The sequence below is a fragment of the Harpia harpyja genome, chromosome 14, assembly GCF_026419915.1.
Source record: "Harpia harpyja isolate bHarHar1 chromosome 14, bHarHar1 primary haplotype, whole genome shotgun sequence".
Lineage (NCBI taxonomy): Eukaryota > Metazoa > Chordata > Aves > Accipitriformes > Accipitridae > Harpia > Harpia harpyja.
The window spans coordinates 8,843,990-8,869,479 of record NC_068953.1 but is presented as its reverse complement, the minus strand read 5'-3'; the positions used below and the strand labels follow the sequence as shown (position 1 = coordinate 8,869,479).

Sequence of the window (25,490 nt, the reverse complement as noted above, 5' to 3'; positions counted from 1 at the left end):
CCTTGCTTGTGACTGTCAAGGAGGCCTAGTGCTGATGCCTGCCGGTGATGTAATTGTGGTGACAATACAATCCTGAAAAGGTTCTGGAACGTGGCTGTGGCAGAAGACTCAAGCACTGATGGACAAGCATGTACCACCCCACCGTATAAATGATTTTTAGTAATTCCCATTTTTGTGTTACCATCTCAGTCTAGGTTGCTGACCAGACTGAAAGCTAGGAAGAACCCTGAATTTGGGGCTGAAACAACATGTATGCTTTGTCTGTGGAAGACACGAGTGTGGTAAGAATTTAGTTGGCAGCTCCATCCCAAGGGGCACAGAAATCAGGGTGTAAGAGCTGTAGTTTCTTCAAAATTGTTTCACCCAGAAAGGTGGTGTTTGCCTCTTCTATTAGGTTGAAAATGTAGATTTCTGATAGAACTGTATGGTTGTCTGCTATTCAATTAATAATTTACTAAGTATTGCAGAGGAGGATGAGCAGACTTTACCTCTTCATCCCTTGCCTCCTTGCTGAGACTGTCACGTGCTGGTAGAGTACAGTGTGAGAGTGCACGCTTGCACACAGCTGAGTTTGGGATCTTTGTCATTTCATGAAGTCTGGCACACGGGATGGAGAAATGCAAGAAAAGGTGCAATGCTGAACAGCACCAGGAGCTTGAGAGGTGCCGGTGCTGCAGTGAGGGAGTAGGCTGTGGTAGGAGTGGTGCCTGTGGTGGTGGTGGGTCCTGCCACAGCGTGAGGCTTGGGTCGGTCCTGTGGTAGGTAGCCTGGATCTGGATGGGGTCTGGCTGCCAGACCTGCCCTGACTGCTTGGCTTAGTGCAGGCAAGGCCCTTTTCACTAACATCCACCAGCCTGTGTTTCAGTAGAGCTGCACTTGTGAAGGAAAGGAGTTTATACCGTAACAAAGGAGAGGGTGTGCTTGTTTCCTTCCAGTTGGAGGGAACTTTAAGCCTGATCTCTCCTTAGTTTGTTCTGTTTGGGATGATGTGAACAAAAGGGAAAATCGGGGGATTTTTTTTATCGGTGCCTTTCTTACCATGCCCCGGTGATTTCATATCTGTTTAAATCTCAGATCTATTTCTGTGCAACATAATCCTTGTTGTTTTGTGATAGGTTATTGTATGCACATTCTCTGTGTGCCTCCTGATCTTAACTGCTTAGTATACCAAAACAGGAGTTATTTTTACTGCTGTCAGTATTGTTGAGCTTTGCAGTGTTGGGCGTATCCTGTTCTGCATCATGCATCAACAAAGCTAACGGCCTTCGGAGGTACTGGGCATCTTTATTGCTGATGGTGATGGAGAGGGCAGAAAAATGATGTGGTTTAGCTTGTAAAAGCTGTTGGTTTTTTAAATATCTAAAATGGATATGGGATTGAAAAAGTGTAAATCTAAAACACGTCCTAATAGGGAGAATGCGTTGATCAAATTAATGTTTTCCAGAGGCTGTGGCATGAGGTGTGTTACTCTGCTTTTTCTAGCCCTTCTCAGTTCCTTGTTGCAGCCCTGACACCTTCAGAGTGAGCTGTTGTCCCTGTAGCCTAATGCCCTACAGGCAGGCTGTGTCCATGTCTGTGGTGTGCCTGGGGGGAAGCCCTGAGCAGCTCAGGCTAGAGCCCTGAGGGATGGGCCTGGCTCCCTGGACACGCTGTCCCAGAGCAGCTTTGCACAAATTCCTTCTCTTTTGAGCCTTCTGTGGTCCCTTTCTGGTTTTGGGGGGTTTTCTTAGGGTGGGTTTGGGCGGGTGTGAGTTTTGGAGGGTTGTTTTTGGCTGCCTCTGCTTTAGTGGAGAGGAGAGGCTGTATCTTGGAAGCAGTTTGAATTTCCCAAAACTTTTGGGAAACAAGGGTAAGATGTAATTCTTACATGTGAGTTTCTGTTTCTTTTTTGTATTTTAATGCAGCTGGTGAGTCTATGTGTATGTTCTCTTTACTAATGGCTCGTAGGCTCCTGTCCTGTGGAGACGAGTTAAGGTTGCTGACTGCCCCACAGACTTCTGATTTTTTTGTCTTCCTCCTGAAACTTGATCTTGACTGCAGTTTCACCAGGAGACAGTCCCTTGCACAACAAGGTAAAGCAGCTGGCCAGGCTCATTGGGGACATGTGGAGGGTTTGGTGTTTGTTCATTGATCCCAGTGGTCTCTAGAGTGGAGCGTGCTGGCCAGATCAGGCTGCAGATACTGCCTGCCCTTATTTGAACTTGATAGCTTTTTTACCACTCTCTCCTGGAGCTTCTGTAAGCTGTGTTTTATCTGAAGAGACATGAGGCTGCTCCATCCATCCCTGCTGAACCCTGAAAAAATACCGGAGCTGATTAAAGAGGCACATTTCCTCTGGAGATGGGCCTTCTTCGAGCAAAGGAATGTAGGTCATGGTTAAGTATGTAAAATGAAAAAAGACTGCATTGTAATGGCAGCATTTCACCTGGATAATCCAGTGAGGTCCTCGCACTAACAGAAAACTTGTTCTTACATATGCGCTATTTAATATGACTCATTAAGCAAACCTAATTAACTAGCAGCTTCAGCCCTACTAAATGCCACGGCATATGTGATTCTTAAGGCTTTAGGGCTGGCATCCTGACCAGTGCACCCTCCTGTCTGACCTCTGTCCAAATTGGTGTTCTCAGCCTTCAGTGCCCAAGGCAAGGGTGAAGGAGGAAAGCAGCGAGGTGTGAGGCACTGTTAGGATAAAGGTAATGTTACATACATGGCTGGCTGAGCCAGGCACGTAGCTGCGGGGTAATGAGAAATGAATCCACTGATGAATTAAGTGGGATGGAAGCTGGCTCTGTGCAGAGAAGGGGTTGCTCTGTGTTCACTGCATGAATCTGTTGCAAAGGTGCATGTCGTAACATGCAGGAGATCTCCTAACGCACACCTGATAAGGGGTGTATCAAAAAAAAAATCTGACAAAGACAACAAATGCCTGTTGGCAGTGAGTCTAAGGCTGGTGGTTATATTATGCAAATGTTCACGGTTGAGGACCTTTCACTACAGGATTCTGCTGCATCAGGTGCTTTCTGGATTTTTTTAGTTTGTGGTAAGAACACTGTCATTTCATATTCATAGCAAAAGTATCCCTTTTGCTGCTTTTTCTGTATACTCAACACACTTTTTAATCTTGACAGTAACTTGAGTACTTGCGTATATGAGTATATACTTGAGTATATGCAGAGTGTACACCTTCAAATGGAGAAGTGCCATATTCTTGGCTTATTATTGTCCACTATTTAACAGTGCACTTGATTTTTCATAGCTACCATGTTCAACCCCAGCACTAGCTGCATTTCAGTGGCTGATGACACAGTATCTTTGCATATGCATAGCCTGCAAAGCTGGGTAATCTTTTTCAAGTAAAAATTGCTGTTGTAAGCTTAGGAGCATCCTGGTAGTGGCTGGTCTGACTTGGTTTGAGTGGCTGCTGCAGGTTACTCATCCTATTCAGGAGCCTGCCAAATCTGAGGAGTATACAGTAGCAGTTAATGAGCAGGGGCAGTTTTAAGGAAGAACCTAGTTTGTATGTTTAAGCAGGAACAACAGGCCATATAATGCAGCCTAAGGCTTATCAACCCATGGACTCTTACCAGACCACAGCTGGGGCTGAGCACCTCGGAGCAGTTCTGCTTACAGTTGTGCTAATGCTGTTCAGTTCATGTCATGTGGCTTTTCAGTGACTCTGAAATCTGCTGTCCAGTCATTACTTTCCACAGTCACAGGCCTGCAGCTTTGTCCCCCTTTCAAGGGTTTGCAGGACAGTCCTCACCATGGCATTTTGGCAGTGCTCATTAAAGGCAGAGTTCAGTTAACCTCCATTTTGCTGGAAGCAGGGAGAAGGAGGCAGAGGACTGCTCCAGCTGTCAGGGAAGCAAAACCCTCTAAATCATCTTGCAAGGGTATTTTTATAGTGTTTGCAAACCTACTCTAACTGTGTTTATGGCTCAATGTTTCACTGGGGTTGCATGGGCTGAAATCCCTCTATTATAACTGAAGTCATTAAAGCAAGGAACATGTTATGTATATGGCGCATAACAGAGTCTGATGTTAAAGCAAAATGTGCACTTTCCTACTGGTTATGTGCATAGCAATATATCCTCAAAAAAAGGTCATTTTAGGAAGTAGGCATCAAGTGAATTACAGTTCCAGGAAATATGGGGCTCCCTGTCAAGGATAACTGACTTGGTTTAAGAAGGGAAAATGTATTTTGCAGACAGGGCTATTGATTAGTTGCTCACCAGACTGTTTTTATTCTTTGGTGTGTAGATGCAAAGGCATCCAGATGTACAAAGCATACATTTGGAGTCATGCCACTGTAGGGACAGGGATCAGTGGCTTTGTAATTGATTAGCTGCATCATTTGTCCTTAGTATTTTTTCTTCTTGGTTAAGATATTCCCAAGAGGCTGTTAGCACAGGTATAATGCAAGACTCAGTATCACATCTGTGCTAAAAATCTAGTGCCTTTGTGCTCTGAAAGGCAAATGTTTTTTTAAAGGAGAAAAAAAAAAGGAAGTCTCACTAACTAGCTGTGTGTCTGTCTGGAAGCAGAACTGCTGACTTCAGGCAAACGGGCTTTTACTGCTTTTTGCTCATGCTGTCTAGAGCGAGCCCTTACTCCTCTAAGGGCATCCTCAGCAGAGCTACTTACATGCAGTCAGGTTACATCTGAGAGAGTCTGCGGAGGCATTGAAGATGCTTAAGATGAAAGACCTCAGCTCATCTCAGACCTTAGGCTGAGCTAGCAGGTCTGAGGGAGGGGTAGGAAGGATAGGAGGGGGACAAATGCACTTTGTAAGTGTGGAATATTTGACGGAGCTGCCGAGTCAAATGGGACATCCCCCAATGCCATTTTAGCATCTTTTCTAACCAGATCTACATTGAAATATCTTGCAGGTGATGTTACTATCTGATGTTTTGTCATATTAGGTCAGGAAGAGAATAGAGACACGTTCCTGTGTTCCTGCTGAAGGTGTACAAATTCAGAGAGGGCTTTTTAAAAGACCTGCTAGGAGCAGCCTGCTGATCTATATGCAGAGGTGAGGCATGCAGCAAAGCACCCCTTAAAACAGTTTTAAACCCCAGTTATGAAAATTCTGAGACTTCAGTCTTTGGCATTTATGGGAAGATAGTCAGCTCCGAGGTGAGTTCTGTTAACAGTCAATCTCCCCTTGCTTGCCTGTAAGAGGTGACCTTTTAGAAATGTTTTTAGTGAAAGGGTAGTTCCAGGTTTCTCCGAGACACTCCTCTCGTTAAAAATGGAAGATTTCAGTTTCCTGGTTGGCCTAGAAGTGTGTTACTCCCCTGGGGACTCTTCTGATGCTGGGTCTCCTAAATGCCTAAGCCATTCTTGAAAACTGGATTTGAGCATCTTGGGGAATATTTTTTCCCAGTAACTTGTGATTGCTGTACAGCTCTTGGGCTGTGTTGTGCTGTAGAGCATGTGTGGAGTTGAGGAGCATAAAGATGTACTCCTGCAAGTTTACTGTTGTCTGTATGCTATGTCCAGAGAAAAACAAGGCGGGCAAGGATTAATGCAGGTATAAAGGATTTTGCCCTTAAAACTTGTGTACAGGTTGGTACTTAATAATCTAACTTCAGCAGGTTTAGAATGGGAACTGTGTGTACTTCATACAAAACCAGGGAACATCTGGCTTTATTGCTCCTCTGGTTTCTATGCCATTGCTATAAGTGTTTACTTACACCACTGGCTCTGTGACTTCTGTGAGCTATCTATATATGTGCTTTTTGGTTGCTCATTTGTCAAGGAAGGGGCAGGGGGAGAAGGGATTCCCTGAGCTATAATCTTGAATTACTGTCACATCAAATGTGCTGCTGAATAACTGGATGGATACCTGCAGAGTAATGCAGAGAGGCAAGTGGTGTTTCCATGCATATGTTGCATGTTCTGCTGGGCAAATGCTGTATTGTCTTAGGTTGCTGGCACAAATTGGGAGAGCTTATGATAAATGGTTTAGAAGTCAGCCTAGAAAACACCTGAAGGCAAAATCATATAGTAGTGTTGTATGATTGCACTGATGGGTTTTAAATACGATGTTGAAAGCTTTGTGCTCTGGCTGAGATGGTAAGGAAGAAAAAGTCAGTCCGCTAGACTTACCTGTGCAAGGGGGGGGTGAAACAATGCTTTGCTCAAGGAGTATTAACTCAGACTCTGAAGGGCTTTTACACTTCTGTCCCTATTGCATCATTGCTGTCACCAGTCCTGGTGAGATTGTCTCAGAGTTATTGATGGGAATTGAAGGTTGGTTGCTTTTGTATTATAGGATGCACAAACAGGAGGCAGTGAATTAAACCTGCTCTGGCTAGGAGATGTTTTAGTCTTCCCCAGCCATTCCACAAGTGTGGTGAACTCACCCCTTGAATAAAAGGCATGTAACAGTGCAGGGGTTGCAGAAATTCAGTTGTTAAATAACTGGTCTTCTGTAGCCTGGTATATGGATTCAGTAGGGGCTGTTCCTTCTTTTTGTAATGGCCAATACAGCTTTTATGTATGGGGGGGATAATTGAAACTCTCATTGAATAGAAAATGCAGCTGAGGTTTTTTGGGCAATGATGCAATTGTGCTGCATTGTCCCAGTAGCATTCACACACTCTCTTCTGCAGTGTGAGCTGGGGGAGTGGCTTTGCTGTTTATCAGAAATAAATGCATGCACGGGGTACTGTCACTGAATTTTGGGTGGATTCTCTGTCGCATTCCAGAGGTTGCTTGAACTGGTTGTAAAGGCTCTGATTTTTTTTTTTTTTAAACCACTGTCTGACTTTACTGTGAATACAGCTGGTTCGGAAGGCATGTTATTTAACATATAAAGCCTTTGCAGAACACTTCCTATGGCTTGCAGCTACCGTTAGCCATTGTACCTCTTAAAACAGTGCTTGCCTTCACTCTACATGAGGAGGGACTGGAGAGATGACCCTAGACCTCTGCCCTGGCTGTGTCCTGATGAGACAGCAGTGATGCTGGTTTCCTCATGAGCTAAATTTCATAGCTCCCCTCAGCACTCTTAATCACTAGCCATGGAAAATGCCCCCATCTCCAGCCTGAGCATTCTGTATTTCCTAGATAAGCTAGCAAATTTACCCAGGTGCTGATCAGCTTCACTGAATTCACTGCTCTGCCTCTTCTTGGGCTTCAGACAGCCTGTCTGTCTGTGCAGCATTCTTCATGTAGCAGAGCAGTAAAGCACTGCAGTGTGCTTGGGGAGTGCGTTCTGCATGTGAGATCAACCAAGAATATTTCTCCAGGGGGATGCTCTCATTTCAGAGCACACATGAAACTCAGAGAAGCTACAAGAGAGACCGGTCAGCCCCATGCACCCGCTGCCCAGGACTGACTTGGCAGCATAGCATGACACAGCATTTGCTGGGCTTACAGCTACAGCTATTTATACGTTGCCTTTCAGTGTTATTTTGTCTCCTCTAGGAGATTCTGTACTTGATAAAATAATCCTGCTTAAGTTTATTAAATTTGCTACAGTTCCTAGACCTAAATGAATATTTTGGCTCTGTGGCAGTGCTGTACATCCAGGTCCAAACATGGCTGAATGTGAGGGAATTTCATTGTTAAGGTATGTCTGGATTCAGTCCCCTAAAGTGATTTTACCTGCAGAGTGGACTTGCATTGGGTCTTATGTGTGAACCAAAACTGGCATGCTAGGAATTTAAGGATAATAGGCTAATATCTTCCCTCTCTCCTAGGAGAGAAAATTGCAGCAATTGTGAAAGATTACTGTGTGTGTTTGGGGGAAGGGACTCCTGTGAGGGTGGTTGTGGAGGCTCTGGGTGAAAGAAAGGGAAAGAAGAGTGGGCTGTATTACACTAACCATCCTGTGTCAACCTCCTACGTTCGGGTGTCGCATGGCTGACATCCTATCAAAGAGCTCTGGCTGTGTCCAGAATTTTAAGCAGCTTTATAAATAGTGTTGCTCAAACTGCCTGTGTGTGCAGAGACTGTGAACGACTGGGGTAGACCAAAATATTGTTAGTTTAATTTTTGAACCAGTCCAAAAACTGGAGCAAGAAAGAATAGAAACCTGAAGTGTAGAAACACCCATGGGTTACCTTCCTCTGCAATGCAAAGCACACATCTTGGGTGGGGTGTCTGTTAGAGAGGTAGCATTGCTGGAGATTGCAGGCTGTAATACTCACAAAGCACAAATATATGAATCCTGTTAAGGCATCTTAAACCATTCTTTCTCTCCTACTTGCCTACTGTCTTAAAGCTGCTTGCAGGTTATGCTGTCTCTGAATAATTGCGAACAATTAGAAGCTAATTTAAATGGCTGGTTTGTATTCACAGCAGCAGCATATGAGCTAACCAGCTGGAAAGCAGACACGGTGATTTTCTGTTAATATGTCTCCCTCTTGTTGTTCCCTGGCAGTTTTTGCAAGGTGGATTTTTGCTGTGGGCTAATAAGGAGTTCCTCTTGCACACTGATTGCAAGGGGAGAGGGAATCTGCTTCGTTCTCTAGCACAGAGTTACCACCAACCTAGCAGAGCCCAGTTTTGGTTCAGCAGAAGAGTCCTCCCTGGTTTGCTCCAGGAATGGAACAAAGGAATATTTTTCATGGATACACTTTTTATTCCTACTCCCAAAGATGTAGAAAGGTGCAGTGTACTTATTGTGGCTCAGGAGTGAATTGGTCAGCAATAGTCACACAGATTTCCTTGCAGCATCCTTTTCATCCTCTGGAAAGGCAGATGGAGTTTTGAGCAGCCCCACTCTTTCCTCCAGGCCTGGCAATGTGCTGTAAATGATGCTCAGAGTGGTGAGTGACTAATTTCTACGCTGCTGATGCTGTCCAGATGGCAACCCCAGCACGGTCCAGCAAGAAGGTGGAAAACCTGTTGCATAATAACTGCCACCTTCCTCCGAAGGCAACAATTTGAGGAATCCTTTTGCTTCAGGTAAATGAAAGAGCTACTGGACAGACTCTTCTTGCACACAAGGAGGAACACAGCTTAATTGGCAAGCTAAAACAGCAGGCTGTTGGGAATCCCAGCAATCAAGACTGGTGGCTGAAATGGGCTCCTTCTCTCTCCCTGTCACACTGGTTGGTGTTAACATCCAGGTGAGCTTCTCCTTAGGGGAGTCTCTTCTTAGCAGTCAAATGCATCTCACTTAGACCTTGTTAGACACTGCCAAAAAGATCAGCACAAGCATTGCTTTCACCCTGAATGGTTAGGTATTCACCAAGGTTTCCACAGCCATCCACTTAGGCCCTGTTTGAACTAGGCATCTCTTGACAAGCTGGGCTTGGGTGTCTGTAGAGGTGCTGTGCTCCTCATGGCTGTTTTCTTCTCGGTGGAGATCACTAGCCCTGACCTGTGTTTCAGATGAGGCTTTACTGAGGGAGTGTTGAGACAGCCTGTCTGCGAGCAGCGTTGGCTGACGTATCGGCAAAATGTTGTCTACTTTTCTGCTTACTGCTTCCAACCAGCTTCTCCTGTGTCTTTAACTGCAGTCTCATGTGGGTTTTTTCAGGTAACAGTGCCATCTGGTGCTAGAGCATTGCTCTTTATGAAGCTTTTCTCAAATTCTTAGGTAGAGGTAGTAGGACGGTATTGCTTTTAATCAGCCATCTTACTATAAGAAAATGGGAGGAGGGGTGTCCTGTAATAATCTGTGCTGTTGAGACATTGCACCTGGAGGAGATCCTTTAGGCCTGTCTTGTCTTTTCTATTAAGCAACTGATTTTCCCAGAACTGCTATACCCAGAAGACTGGGTACATGAAGCAAGAAGTATAAACACTGAGAAGGGGGATCGTATCTTTTACTATAAGCTGCTGCTGAGGAGAAAAATCCTATGTTGAGATTAAATCCTGTCATTAGGGACATCTTTGAAAGATTCCCCATAGGAATCTAAGTGGCTTACTGCTAGACTTACTAGTCAGTAAATTTTCTCTTACAAGATCTTTCCATATTTTGTAGTAGGAGACATGCATTTTTAAACTTTAGCCTTCCATATCTTTATGCTGAGCATTGTTGTCATGTTCATTCTTCTGAACTATTTTTCAGGTCTCCTCAAAGGTTTTGTAAACCTTTTGGCACACACAGGGTTTGCTTTGCATTCCCAGATGGAAAGACCTCGTTACTGGTTGATGTGAGTGAGTATATGGGATATAAGCCTGTTTGAACAAATAATTCAGCAGCTCTTGATGACAAGGTTGGACAAAGTCAAACTTTTCTGTAACTCTTTTCCCAATTGGATTGAAGATCATTCTTGCCTGTTGAGTCTAGATAGCTCAGCAGGCTGTTGAGGTCCTCTTCCTTCAAGCCAGAGCTGGCACTTTAGGTACCAGGTTGTCTTTTCTGGTTTATCCCTTCTTCAGGCATCTAACCCAGGCTCACATGCGAGTGTGTTCCTTGTTGCTGCATCCCTCTTGTGATGAGTGGTGGTGCTCAACTTTTACACACATGAGATAGAAATGTGAGACTAAGGGTGCTGAAAAGCTGAGAGTTGCTGTTTCTGGTTATAGGTGGGATTCACCTTCCAAGCAAAGTGGAGAGCAAAGGTGGATTTGTGCAGTTCTCTTTGTTCTACTTCCAGGATCCTCCTTTCTCCCAACTGTGTTGCTGCCTTTGCTGGGAAATGCTCCCAAACCTACTTCTTTTCCTTTAAATAATAACTCAGTAACCTTCCTGTTGTCTTGTCTTCCTTCACTTGAATTACTGCCTTGTACTTTGTCTTCATTTTTAGATTGATGTGTTCACCAGGCCAGGGAATCTTTCTTGCAGTGTTTTCAAAAATGGCATGTAAATTTGCAGAGCTACAGAAGTGATTTGTTGCCAGTATAATAAATAATGCTTGACAGTCCTGGACAAGGAAAACCCAAGTAAAAGATTTACTTTTGCTAAGCAGAAGATTTATGTTAAAGCCAGATTCCTCTGCTCCAAAGCACAGCATTTACCCACATTATAATTAAACTGAACTTTTGTTGCATCCAAGGATTTGTTCAGACTTTTTAGCCAAATTCCACTTCTTGGAAAAGGAAAGTAGAGCCTTTCAGTGTCTTTTCTGCCAGAAGGCTCAAAGGTGATATTTGTTGGGGGTTAAGAAGATGCTGCAGCATATGGCTGTGAATGAAGGACCAGAACCGTGCTGCGGAAGGAGTTTTGTACTTACAGAGGATGGAAGGATATTCTGCCACCAAAGAACTTTACTACCCAAAAATAATGGTGAGGGTAAAAAAAAAACCAACAGGTATGGTGATCAGAAATGCAGGCAGGGACAAAAGTAGCTACAAGTCTGCTGCAGGTAGATGTGTAGATAGGGGAGGCTCGGGAAACTTCAGCTTGAAGTTGGAAGGAACTCAACTGAGTGGCACAACTTCAGGTTTCTGTGTGTCCATAATATGTCGTAAAGACAAATTAAAGAGCTGTCAGTTTCTCTTATGAGAGCTGCAGGTCCCTGGGGAGGCTTGCTCTGTTGGGAGACTGTAAGAACTAATGACACAGCTGGATTTTGAAGCTGCCTGTGTAACAAGCCTTCCTGCACTGCTAGCAGTGTTGAAAGAAAACAGTGATGTGGAGCCAATGATTTGATTCTCATTTTTCAGATTGCCTGATCTCCTGTGCGTGTTGCAAAGGCTTCCCTCCTCTGCTGCCTTCCATGCAGTCACCTGCCGGGTGTTTCCTAAATGACTCTTCAGAAGACTGCAGGTGCTGCCTGTCTCTGGCAGTCCAGTAAACAATTGGTGTGTAATTTGATAAAAATTCATGTCGCTTTAGTACAGGGGCCTTTAAAGTTGTTGCAGATGTTCAGCTGGTGACAGGCAAGTTTTGAGAGCAGTGTGTAATGGCCTGGGGCTGGAAACTGCTATGTTCATCCCTACCAGCAATGGGATCTTCGTGAACTAAATTAAGAAGTCCTACTGTAGGTCAAGCCTTTTGCTTGTTTTCTGAAGAAGTGTTATGTCCACACTGTACAATTAAATCCACAGTAGTTTGCTGGTAACAGGCTCTACTTGGGGGTAGGCTTAGTGGTGAATCTTAGTTTGTGCTGCTAGTCGTGAATGTGCTGAATATTGGATGGTTGGCATAGTCAGATATGCTAGTTGCATGAACAAAAGAATTGTAATACGTTATCAGTTCACTGCCTGCAGGTAGTGCTGCATGCAATGCAAAGCTGTCTTGATTTCATCTTGGCTTCTGTGAAGTCCTTTAAAGCATTTATTTCAGTTTTGGGGGACATTTTAGCACCTCCTTGCCTTCCCCTGTTCTGTTCTTCCCGCAGCTGAAGTTAATCGTCAACCTGACCTTTTGCAAAATGATGGTTTGCACTCCCAGAACAGCCTCATGAACAAGCTTTTGGACTCTTTTGCACTGAATATAGGAAACAAAAGATCCTGCTCACTGTCCTTCCCTCACTTTGACCAATCCAAATGGGGAACTATGTGTTCCTGATTCACTGAAGGTTTTTGAGTGTTAGTTTAATACACGCCATGTTGAACAATTTTTTTAATCTCCTGGTGCAATTCCTAAGTAACTCCAGATATTTTCTCCTTTGTAGTTCTTTGAATGCTTTGAGATGACAAATGATATCATGATATTAAGAAAATGCAGAATGATTTTAAAAAGCAAAATGGCTAAAAAAACCTAAAAGCATCGAAAAGCACTAGTTATATGGCAGAGCGGTGACTGACTCTGTTCTATAGTAGGGTGTTGGGAGCCATATACTGCTCTGACATCTACCACTTGATCAGGCAGAAGCATAGACCTTGTCCTAGAAGGACATAGTTCTTTAATGCAGGAGTCTCCATAACCTTCTGTCTCAAACAGATTTTGAACTTTTTGTCTGGAAGAGCCACAAACTACATGTGCTTGCCGTGTAGGACTAGCCAGGAGCTGTCACAGGCAGAAGTTCTGTGCCAATCAGTGCAGAAGATTTATTCTCCTAGTTTTGCAGCTGCATCCCTCAAGGGTTGTTTTTAAAACCCTCTGTATTGTCTAGCTCATTGTTCAACTCTTCTGGGTAGTCGAATTTCAGTTCTCAGGAGTCTTAAGTTTCTAGTAGTTTTTCTTCTGCCCTATTCTGCCATCTTCCTTCCCCATAAAATCCAGTGTGGTTGGAAACCTCCAGTTTTAGAAGTGGAGCAACGTGTGCTGCTTCAAATGTCACAGTGTGAACTAAATCTGAGCTTCCATGGGATTCTCTGCTCTTGCTGCTTCATCGTCTCTCCTCCTCCTTTTTAGACGGCTTGTGTGCAATGCAATATGATCGATGTAACAGAAGAGTTTCAAGGGAAGTGAACTTTGTATGTGGAACATATTTTCCCGAGAGTAGTATGTGATGCCCCTGGTAGTGTGTTGATACTGAAATATTAAAAATATCTTTGCTTCAGATCTTCTGGGTCTTTGAATTTCTGAACCTTTGTCATCTAACTCTGTGTATCCATGCTATATTTGGACAGCTGACTTGCTATTTTAGACACCTCATTTGGATTTAAATAAAAACAGCTTGTGTTGAGATGATTGCTATGCTACTGTTTTAGCTGAAGTGAATTTGGGTGTGTAATCAGACCTTTGAGTTAAAAAAAAAAAAAAATTGGGGGATGCTGTCTTGGGCTGGCTGCTGCCAAGCCTGCTGCCAGCTGTGCTCCCTCCTGTCCCACCTCCATGAACCTGTCCCACAGCCACTTCTGCACCAAGGCAGCTCTTGAGCTGCTCCAGGTTACAGCCAGCCATAGCATCAGTTGGCAGTGTTTTGTTTTCTCTTAGTGCCCCGGACTGGAGCTGGTGGTGGCCAGGAGCTGCTTCATGTGGTAAGGAAGTTTCCCCTTAATCTCCAGTAAGAGCCCTGCAGTGGTCCCAGTCACAAACCGATGCTAGCTGGTGTAGGTTTCCAAATCACAGCCTCACCATTGGAGAAAAGGACCTAATTGCTTTCAGGTTTAGAAACCAGGCATGGAAATATGGTATACCATGTCCTGCTTCACACAGACTTCAGGTGCTGAGGCCAGGTCATTCAAAAGACCTGTGAGGAGCCTCAGCTGAATGAAGCAAGGTTGTATCTTTTCACAGTATCAGGCACTTGGATTTAGCTTTAAGTGGTTATGGAGCATCCTCCGAGTGTGTACTGGGGTTTGGAGAGCTCTGCAGTGCCTTGTTACCTGTTGCTGCAGTAGACTCCTTTCCCTATGGTTTGCTCTTAACCTGTAGTTTTTCTTTTTCCTCTGAGCATTGATGCTACAAGTTTCCATGACAACTTCCAAGCTGACACATAGGTGCTGTCCCTTCAAAACAAAAATACTAACATGGGTATTGTAGGACACTGGCAGTCAGAGTCGGTGACCTGGAGGGATGTCCCAGGGAGGGGATTAATTTTTAACTCCAGAACAGATTCAGGCAGCTGACTTGCTGGGACCACTCTCCAGTGCAGTTCAAAAAAACCTTAATATGTGTGAGACTAAAATCCTAACTGTTAGACTTGGACAGAAGTCAGATATCTAGTTCATCTCTCCTCCATCATGATATTTGCCCACTGGCACAGAAGAGGAAAGACAAGTGTGATGTTTTCTGTGTGTAATACCTTGGCTTGTCTAAAAAGGAGACTGTAGAATGGTAATACATCCAAAAGGCATTATTTATTATTTTTCCCCTCATGCTTTCTTTCTTAGTCCCACTGAGAAAACTCACCATCCCTATTATGAGACAGCCTATATAAAATTGCAGGTAATTTTTTTCTTTTCTTTGTTTGCAAATGGAGGAGGAGAGCCTGGGAGCAGTGGTTTAAATGAGATCAGTTACACAAGATGTATGAGGAAAGTGCTGGGACATGTGAGATGGAGAAATAGCCCAGAATGAATAGCGGTAGCAGGTCTCTGGAGGTCAAAGGCTGGCTTCCCTGCCCTCCTGGTGGTGACCACTGCTAGCCAAGTCCTTGCTTAACTCAAATGGCAGAAGCAACTTCTGTAATAGATAGTTCACTTCTGACTCTTAGTTGGATAAACTTCTCGACCATCATATAGCAGTTCAGTTAAATGTATAGAGTTTCATCTCTAGCATTGCGCTTTCCTCCATTTTTTTTGTGGTGCCTTGTATTCCTGTTTTTGTAAGCAGTTACCAAGGGAAGGTAGGTGTGTGCTGCTTTTTCTCCTCCATCCTTATGTGCTTATTCCCAGAGCTCTTGTTTTGGAGGATAAAATCTGGAATGCATCTCCAATAGAAACCGATGTTCTCCTTGCCTCAGTGATTGCATTGGAGGTAGAGGCTGTGGGATCACACTAGCACCCTTGAGCAAATTTTATTCTTTTATTGGTCAGACATTGCAGTTATATGAGACAGCACTGACCAAGCGTGAACTTAAACTGTTATAGTTGGTATCGGCAAGCTTTATACTGGATCAGGTGTCATCTTCTATAGCCAGGGTGCACTCTGTATTGCTGGGTAGCTGAGCAGAAAGGCAGTTGTAAAACCATGTCTGATCCAGGCGAAAGGTGTGCTCCTAAGTCCATGTGTCACTGGGTGTTGAAGATCAAGGAACTGTGATCTGAAGTTCAGCCTTGGGCGATGATGAGTCATAGTGACAAGGTCTCCTGTCCTTCCTGGTGTTCCAAGTGCTGGCTGAACCTGCAAGGTCCACTGAGTAGTCAGCTCCTCTGAAAGCTGGTAAGGCAGCCTGTGCAAAAGGTGTGTGCTGGCGTATCTGAGATTGAACAACCAATGACTGCATGTAGATGCGTTCAGCCTTTAAAACTATGGTTCCCTTCTGTGTTTAAGCTTGTCCCCCAGCTTCTGTTAGTGGGTTCAGAGCAGGAGACAGTTTGTTCATAATTATCTCCTGTGACAACATTGCCGCCTTCAAGTGTGGCACTAGCAAAACCAAATGCTGCTATTTGCAGGCAGAATTACCTTCTTTTATTTCTCCTAAAGTAAAATATCAAGACTCCTGCCCCATGCAGAAAAGAGACCGTATGGGAATAGGAAAGGAAGAGATGTGCTGGCAGTAAGCATGTATGTGTTGTCTTTTCCCCTTTGCAGCATAAAACATGTCGGGCAGGGGGCATGACTGGTAGCTGGAGCCTGTGGAGAGGTGTTTCTGTCCACTGTTGCGTACCAGTGATGTTACAAGCAAACCTGAGCAGCTAATTAGTGAATTTAAGCTCTGCTTTTAAATTTGCAGAGAGTGACCAGGGATTTATGTCATTACCGAGTACTTCCAGTACTTGTTTTGTTTGGATACGCACTAACCAGGGTTAGTTGTCCCTATATCGGTCTCAGCAGCTCCTGTTATTTGTCACTAAACTTCAGAAGCGATTGCTACTTATTTACCTGCCACAATACTTGGCACTGGTGGCTAGTTGAAATCATCAAAATAAATTGCTCAGGTTTTGATCTCTTGTCAGAAGGTAGTTGTTGAAGAGGAAAATTGGTCCCGTGTCTCCCTTTTGCTTTATGGAGTTGAAAGGTTAAACCCAGAGAGTTAGTGTAAGTTTAGCACACCCCTGCCCAAGGATGCTTACACCTAGCTGCTGAATTGTTTGCTAAAGCAAGGATCCAGTTTCCTGTCACAGACATATCTCCCAACCTCAGCAGTTAATTTAAAACAAAAACCACAAAGATTTTGCTTGAAATGACAAGCTTGTGCTAAGAAATTAGGCAAATGGATTGAAGCAATAAGCTACCAAGGCTTAATGAGTTAATGCTCAGCAGCTAGGCAGAAATGTCTGTCCTCTCCTAGTCTGCCCAGTTTCAGGTGAGAGCTCTGATGGCTACCTTATTCCATTTGAGGTGAGGTGAGTCAGCTGAGGAGGGGAACATGCTCCTGTTGGTGCTTGTTCTGTATGTGAAATCAAAATTTCTGTACCCCTCCTGCTGTGTTGGTATGAGAGCATCATCAGACCTGGTGAAGTATCAGATGTTCTCCACATTGCAGCTGGTGCCTTTTAACTGGTAGATCTGCTGTGGAGCTCAGGCATTGATTCATTGCTGACACCAAGAGACCATCTGAATAGTGGAGGAAATAAATGGGTGCCAGAGTATTCTGCCACTTCTTTTTGCAGTCGGTGCACTAACCAATGTAACTGACTCCTGGTAGGTGGGTGTTGGTCATCCCTTTTTGTCTGGATAAAATGTGTGTGCAGTGATGAGTGTCTTTGGTTTGCCTTATTTAACATACATTAATGTGAATTTATTTTTTAAGAAGGCAACACAAAATATGCCTTGCATTTGAGGTGCTTGGAGGGTGTTGAGCCCAGCATGGCATACAGGAGTGCAGGACTAGCTGAGAGCATCTCTGGGGAACTGATATTTCTTGTTCTTGGGCCTATTATTAAGGTGCATGGCTAGAACATAAAACTAGTCATGTTAATACTGACTTTTGTAGTGGTAAATATAGCAACTGAGCTGTAAGTACCTATTTTAAAAGTGCTTCTCCAATATTGAGTTCCCTCACTGCTGAGTGAGGGGGCTGACCTTTGGCTGATGAACACATTGCTCTGGGTATAACAGATGAGAGGAGGAATGACTGAACTGTCATGTGTTCATCAACAGCCATTCTGGCTGCTTCTGGTTGGGTTTCTTCTGGGTTTTGACAGTCTTTTGTGTGATGACAGACCTGCTAAGTATTTATTGTTGATGCTGGCTTTCTGCCTACTACTTGGCTTGCTTATCCTAGCAACTGAGGCAGGTGGGTCTGGCACATGAAGCTGAAAATAGTTGTGCTGCCTTTAAAAATCAAGAGATCTGAAAATAGGTTAAATGTAGTCCCCCTGCAGAGAAAGTTTTATGCCTTGCTTTGGGAAGAATTTGTGTGATTATATCCTTCAGGAAGGATCACAACATGCAAAATCTACTCATTTACAACTCTTATGATTTACCAGAGTTGACTAACACAAACATCGCTGCTGCCAGGTAGCATTGGATCATCTTGTCAGTCTGGGTTCTTCAGATACTGTTTAATACAGAACAGAGCGGTGTGGCTCAACGATATGTTGAAATGTAATGCATCAGTTTAAACACCACGTGTCAGAGATTAAATTGTCCTAATGCATGTTGAAATGAAAGTATCATTATACACTTGGAGCTCTGCAGCAAGAGAACTCCAGTTAAAATACTCAAACTGCTGCTCACGTGTGAGTACTTACTGGAATGTGAATGTTGCTGCCTGGTTCTAGATGTTAAGAGGCTATCTATACAGTACTTATTTTAACAAATAATTTTAGAAAGCTGTATAAAAATTGATGTCTATCTGTATACCCCGGTGAGATGTGGGAGGCAATGAAAACACTTCCACAATCTGGAAATGGGCTGTGGGAGGCTTCAGGTTTCCCATTCCAGTGGAGTTCTGACTCCAGAAGTTAGGTCTAAAAGCCTAGCTGGCTGTCTGTCTTCCTCTCTTACTGAAACACACAATCAAGGCGGCAATAAATACTCAGGTACTTTGGTTTGATTCCGGATCCTGTCCTTGGATTATAGATTTCTGTCTAATTTAGTAAAGCAGGCTGTAAGCCAAGGTGTAGGTTGGGATGAAATGCTGACAAAGCACAGTGGATTTTGGGCTGGGGATCAACAAGGAAAAGCAACGAATGCAGCAGTAGTGGAGAGGTGGATTCTGAAAGTGAGGTGTAAAAGAGGCTCTGTCCTTGATACTGCGTTCACATGGTGCTTCCCAAAACGCATAGTGTGTAATTAGTGCAGGGCTCAGAATGATGTACCAATGCAAATATGTTCTTGACCACTGAAATGCAGATGAGACTTTTCCGTGTTCAGCAGAAGGAAATGTTAGCTGAGTTACTGTGAGACCAAGCAAGTCTGAAATTGGAGTTCAGTCTTGTGGCCTCCTTGTTAGGATGCTTAGGGCATTATCCATCCTGTAGCATTTTAATATTAGTGTATTCAATGGCAACTGCATTTTGTAGTTTTGAGCTTGTTGATAACACTTAATGAAATAGCCTGCAAATAGTCTTGAGATCACTGGAACAGCTTGACGAAGGACCATTTTTGGAAGGACATCGCTTGGTTAACTGACTGGTAATCACTGGAGAGTCATCAAGTGATACCTCCCCTTACCAGTAATGACTTCTGGTGCCCACAACTCTGCATGAACTAATGTAGAATATGTAATGATGCTCCAGCCGCATCTTTTGTTGCCAGCACTAGCTCTTTGCCAGCAAGTGCTTTAGCAGGAGCTGGAGTATGAGCAGTGCTTCGACTTTATCCATGTTCTTATCAACATTTTGTGCTACCTGCATGGACCTGGGGGCTATTAAGTGTGGCGACAGCCATTTCTTTTCCTTTTTTTTCCTAAGGCAAGTGCTTGCTGCAGTGAATTTGGCACCGATTCCCCTGCCAGCTCAGACTTCTCATTGTACAGTACCTTGCTTAAAATGTTCCAGGCCAAACAGGATTTCCACAGATATTTGGGGGTATCTTGGGTGAAAAGCGTACAGGATGAGACACAGAACTGGTGTGATGTGCTTCTTCCTGTGTCTTCTGTCTTCTCTAGTACATAGACTAGATGTGGGTAGGAAATGATGCATGATGCAGACAGAGGAAGAGGAGAGGGAGACTTAGTGATGGAGTCAGAATGTCTGCACCCTTTTTGATGTGTCTGCTGACTTAGCGCACAGTCATGGATGGATCACCTGGTTGCTGTGTTTCAGATCTGTCAACTGGATTTTGTGAACATGCCAAGGGGGTTAACTCTGTGTATGGAAGTGCCTCAGCATCTTCTGCTGAAAACCTCAGTCCGGAGGATTGGGATACTGTGTATTTGTATTTGTCATGTTATTTCTGACTAAGTATTGTCTGGGGTCACTAAATTCAGCATCTTTCTCTCTCCCCTTAGCTGAAGCTTGAAGATCGCTCTGTGGTCCCTCGAGATGTGGTCAGACATATGAGCTCCAGCGTAAGTGCTTTTTTCTTTGTCCCTTTTTGGTTGTGATGCTGCTGCATGGATTTCTAAGACTTGCCAAATTGCCTGAATGGAACTGAACAGTAATGCTTTGAGCATGTTCTATTTTTAGTGTGTTTGATAGACCTAGCTGCATCCTTTGAAAATGAAATGCTGATAAGGCTGCCTCTCTACTGTTGCATATCTGCAAAGGTCTCCTGAGCAAGCGAGCCTGATAAAGTCAGGTAATGAGACAAGATGCTTGCCTATCCTGCCATCCTTTAAGTTTTAAATCAATCAATTCTGAGATGTGGGGAGTGTGGACCTGCTTCCCCAGACCTAACGGGGAGGCTGGAGTGGAGGCAGATCGCATTACTGCTGCGTGCCTTTTGGTGTGCTATGGTAGAGAATTTGGAGGAAATAGTCGCAATCTACAGTGAGCACCATCTTGTCCAATTTCTCCAGAAATACAGCAAATCCCAATGCTGCTGAAGCATCTGACACAGCTAGGTTGACAGAAAGTAAGCTGGTTCTTAATCAGCGGCCTATAATTGTGACCTTTACTCTTTCTGGTTACTATTTCAAGTCCTAGTCATTCTGTTCTAGTTGTACAGCATTTGTGCTTATCAGAGGTGTGTGGATTTGTTTTTTGTGTAGGAAATACCGAGAATGTTGTTCAGTATTATCAGATGTGATGTGGTCTCTTTAGGAGCTTAGCTAGGTTGGCAATTTCTTGCTGTTGCTCACACCTAACCTATAACCCCGAGCCATATGGCCTGCCATGTGCACGCCTGTATCTTCTCTTGACTTGCTTCCAGCAATGTGGCTACCAAGGTTGTGATGAAGCAGGCAGCTGGCCACTAACTGCTGCAGTTGTACCACATGGTGTGCAGCCTGGTGCAGGGATGGGGAAGGCCATTCTCTGATCTGGGTGTTTTGTTTTTTCAAATAAAGCCTTTTTTGTCAATTAAAAAGAAAAAGTAAATCCACCCCTTTTTCACAGAATGTTCCAAAGAGGGGAAAAAAGGGAGGAAAAACTTGAAGGGTAATTTGAAAAATGCTGAAACAAAATATTTCCTTAAGAAACTTACTTGCTGTTTGAAATGGAAATTTGGAGTCAAGTATCTTACTAAAACTGCAGCTTTATGAAAGTGTCTCAATCCAAAACAATGAACAGCTAGCAAATTGAAATATCAGCTGTTCATGCCATTGTACCTGGCACAGCTGGACTCTGTAGTGTATCCTTCTTGCTCAGAGGGATGCTTTGAGTCCTGTGTCTCAACTGTTTGTCCTCCAATGCTTCCTAGTCATTTTAAGCTTTCAGGACAGCAAGTTGTTCTCCTCATGGCAAACATGGATGTGCTGCTTTTGTTTGCAATTTCCATACTGAAATTCCATTCCATATCTATATAAGGTGTCCGTGCCCATGGCAGGGGGGTTGGAACTAGATGATCTTTAAGGTCCCTTCCAACCCAAACCATTCTATGATTCTATCTGAGCAGAAATTGGCTTCTCTGGCTTGCTGCACATATATCGGTAGATATATGACCCAGCAGTTGTTTTGCATTCTCGTTTATTGTCTGTTTGTATATTTAAACACTGGCTTTTGCTTGACCATTTGTACTAGTGGCTGATAATTTTTTTTAATGGATGGAATGGTGAGGGTATAACTCAATTTCTTCTCTCTATTCAAAAGCATAGCAAATCGGAAGATGACTTATACTTTACCTTACCCTCAACTATGTTTTAAATGTCAGTGGTAAATGAAACAATAAACCCCTTCTATCCCAAAGAAAACCTTCACTTGTTAATTAGATATATTCCAAAAATTACAAGAGCATTTAAAATAGAAAATCTGCAAGTGTCGGCCTGCCAGATTCAGGAAGTGGGATGGTTGCCCTGCACCAGTTGGCCTGGCAAATATGCACAGTGTGGAACTTATTCTGTATTCACCACACTCTCTTAGGGCTTGTTTTTAACCTTGAGTGGGAAGGGCTCGAAATCCTCTGTTCCTCAAGAGGAGAGAGCTGACTAAAATTCATGTGCTTCTCATTGAGCACTGAGTGTGGGGAAAGACTGCTTCAGGGGGTAACGCATAAAATGAGATAACTTTCTCTGAATGCAGTTGGGCCTGTAAGTCTAATCCAGCCGGATGAGAAGTGGTGAAAGTGGCAGAGTTCACTTTTCCAGGTGATATGCTAATTTGGGGAAAAGATTAGAAGTAGGTCTGTAATCTGTCAGACACCTGGATTTTGTTGCTTCAAAGGGTGCTGGGCTATGCTGTCCCTTTTAAAAAAAGGAATAAGAGGGCAGTATGAAGATCCCCTTATTAGAAAAGAGAGTGTTGAGGGAAAGAATAGAAGGATGGGAGATAGAAGATATGGGATTGCAGCCTATGCTTGCTGAGCTACTGTTCTCTCAGATGGGAGTTTGCTGGTCTGCCTTAAAGCCTTCTCTCTGATGGGGAAGGAAGGGAGTCACTTCTCCATCCATTCAATGCTTAAATATTCAATATATCCAGCACGGTGCATGCTGTCAGGGTACCTGAAGAAGCAGGAAGAAAGTCTAGGGAGTGCACTTAATTCTGGTGTGAGTGGGGCTTGAACCCATCAACTCTTCTAACAAAGATCAGTCACCTCCCTTTTCCAGTTCTGCTGTTAGGGTTGATGAAAACTGATTTTTGTAACCGAACTGTGAAATGTCTGCTCACTTCATTTGGCCCCTCCTTTAATGGGAGCATCTAGTGAACAGGACAGGACAGTTGTATTCAGGCAGGCTGGTGGGGAGCCATGCTCTGGCTGTAGACCTTCCCTGGAAGACAAGAGACAAGTTGGCAACTTCTCGCTCTGGGACTGCATTGCTGAGCACTGCTATGATCTCATGGAGTGATTCAGCAGAACCCCTCAGCCTGCAAATCTGCTGCCCCTGTTGCAGGCCAATGTTTCCTGTGACAGTGAAATAAATAAACTCATAATAAACAAAGGTTCGGTGGCAGGTGAGGGAGGAGAGCTGTGACTCAACAGCCCTGTAGCTTCTGGGGCTGCTCACAACATTGAGCTCTGCTTCCTTAACCACAGACAGTGCTCGGTGCTTGCTCAAGCATTTTGCAACTGGAAGGAGAAGAGCTGAACTAAACCCGGTGCTCTTTGCCCATGACTAATAGCACCCAACTGTGTTAGATGGGAGGCAGGCTTGTAGGGTGGTGCAGGCACCTTCTCCATAGGGAAACTGTCACTTAGAGAGTGGGCAGAGGGTGTTGCTGTGTGTCAGTCATCCCAGTCCTGGTTTTATTTATTACTTGTTATTCTTTCACCATCAATAAAAGAAGGATTTTAGGCCCAGAGACAAGATGATCCACAGAAACCCCAGGTGTTGGATTGTATCATGTCTCAGAGCTGCTGTTGGCTACTGACAAAGGAAAAATTAATTCTGAAATGCTCAGTGTAGGGCAAGGAATTTGTCTCTTGAGGTTTTTTTAGTTCTGGCTACTAAGCAATCTAAAACACAGGGCCTGAACTGCAAAGCATGGGCAGAAGGTAGACTGGGCATACTTAATTTACCTTAATCTGGAGGAAAAGCAGGGTAGGTGGCTGTGCTCTAGCCTGCAGAAGCTGTGGGTTTGTTGAGCAGGTGCCACTTCTGAGCAGGCCTTGCTCATCCTACGGCTCCAGTCATGCTGGCAGCAGCTGTTGTGAATCTGATGTAGTTCTGGCAAACCCTTTTCAGGTGAGAGTTATGGTACAGCTCTGCTGGGCTCTTTCTTGGCAGCCTGTGCAGGCTTCAAGCTATGCCAGGCTTTGCTGTCTGTCATGATGGAGTTATAGCTGGGAAAGGCTCCCTTTGCTTCCCAGCCTTTCTAGAAAGAAAAGGGAGTGATATGTGGAGCAGCTGGAGGGAATGAACACCTACTGCTTTGGGCTCCGCCAGCCTGGCTCTCCCAGCCATCCTGGCCATGCTGGCACAGCTAGGCATGGGCAGTGTGGGGGGCAGGACATGCTCTCTCTGCATTGCTGCCTCCTCAGGAGCCATGGAGCTGCAGAGCACAGGGTTTGTGCGATGTGAGGAAGAGGACTTGCAGGAGGCAGGTGGAAAGCAAGCCAGCCAAATGGGCTGAGCAATCTGTCCAGGAATTATCCTGGACTGCGTGTGTCTGTAGGGTGTCTTTGCTCTGACTACCAGTCCTCAAGGTGAGACTGGATGAGTTGAGCACCAGCAAACTCCTGGACTCCCAAAAGGGCTGCCCAGGGCTCTGAGTGAAAGCCTTGAATAAATATTTAATGTGGTCAAAAGAACAGCATGTTTATAAGTGGACTGAGCAAACAAATCCACTTCTCACAGGGTATAAGCCCTTCGAGTGTTATGCTTAAGTCCTGTTGGAGAAGAGACCTTGATGTTTAAGGACAGCTTCAGAAGTTACTGATACCAGGGCATTTGTCATGCTGGCCCTCAGTCAGCTTTTATAATGGACTTGTGGTCTTTAATAAAGAAGAGTATCGATTGTCCCAGCTGTCAGGAGGCCAGGGCAGCTGCTGCATTTGACAGTGTTTGGGTTAGCAGCCCTTCCTTGCAGGCCTCCACCTTATGTGTGAGCAACACATATGTGCATATTGTGTGCTCCCTGCCAAACTATCCCCAGAAGGCTCTTGACAGCATGCATTATTTTCTTGGGGACAAAAAAGATTAAAACTTTGCTAAAAAGTGAGGGAGATAATGACAACCGTCTCATAATTGGACCAACTGTAAATTATCTGGCTTGAAACCTTGAAATCTGGCTAAAGGTGCCAGTTTGTTGTGGGGTTTTGGTTTTTTTTTTTTGTATGGCAGCAAGTGAAGACCATTTATAATGTCCTGCAAAATCAAGCTTTACATGAGAAGTCACAGATAGCTTTAAAGAATTTCTCTTTTGTTCTAGGGTTCATGATCTACCCCTACCTTTGCTGACTCAGGGCAGTAACTGCAGGATGGTCCTATGGAGTTGCAGAGATCTGTTCAGTTGAGTAGACCAAGGAGCCAGGCAGACTTTAAAGCAAATAAATACTAATCACCTGACATAGTGTTGGCTTATTTGACCACATGCAGGAGTCTCTGGGCTGCTGCTTTAGCAGCCATTGCCAGTTTTAACTGGGAAGTAAACACTACGGGTGTTTAATAGTGATCTCATCTTCTGAGTTGTCTTAGGGTCATGTGAAATGCCCCTTCAGAACTAGGGCCTGAGGCGTACGAGGGGGTTTAGTCTTGAAAGTTTACTTGTCTCTGCACTTCCGATTTGTACACAGAGCATGTATGTAGGACCTTCCCTAGGTGATAAACCCTTTTTCTCTTTTGTGTTTTCAGGACAGCCAGTGTGGAACTGTAATTGATGTCAACATAGAGTGTGCTGTGAAGCTGGTAGGAACCAACTGCATCCTCTACCCTGTCAACAGCAAAGACCTGCAACATATCTGGGTGAGAATGCAGCCAAAATACATGTGGGAGCCAGGGCTTGGTGGTTTGGAGGGATGCTTCTGTATTTCAAGTAATACATGCAAGGGAAGCATCCATATTGTGCAAGATGCATCTGCAGTTTGGTTTTATTTTAAACTTTCTGCAAGCATCCTCCCTGGAAGAAGATGATGCAGCATCACCTCATCTCCCCATCTG

The 25,490-nt window shown here is 44.2% G+C and overlaps 1 protein-coding gene across 5 annotated transcripts in view; it reads left to right on the top strand.

The window, feature by feature from the left end:
* UBE2O (ubiquitin conjugating enzyme E2 O) overlaps positions 1-25,490 on the top strand; it is a 66,887-nt gene that overhangs the window by 14,934 nt on the left and 26,463 nt on the right. For 2 of the 5 annotated variants that reach the window (XR_008238340.1, XM_052808674.1), the window contains exons 2-3: positions 19,806-19,865; positions 25,185-25,295. Coding sequence is in view for 3 of the 5 variants with exons in the window: in XM_052808674.1 (XP_052664634.1) it covers positions 19,806-19,865; positions 25,185-25,295 (171 nt within the window). In the remaining 2 variants the exon portion in view is untranslated. Of the gene's footprint in view, positions 1-8,794; positions 8,923-10,033; positions 10,119-11,640; positions 11,713-19,805; positions 19,866-20,076; positions 20,096-25,184; positions 25,296-25,490 lie in introns of those variants that run through there. The other 3 variants (XM_052808677.1, XM_052808678.1, XM_052808679.1) reach the window with 3 other exon arrangements.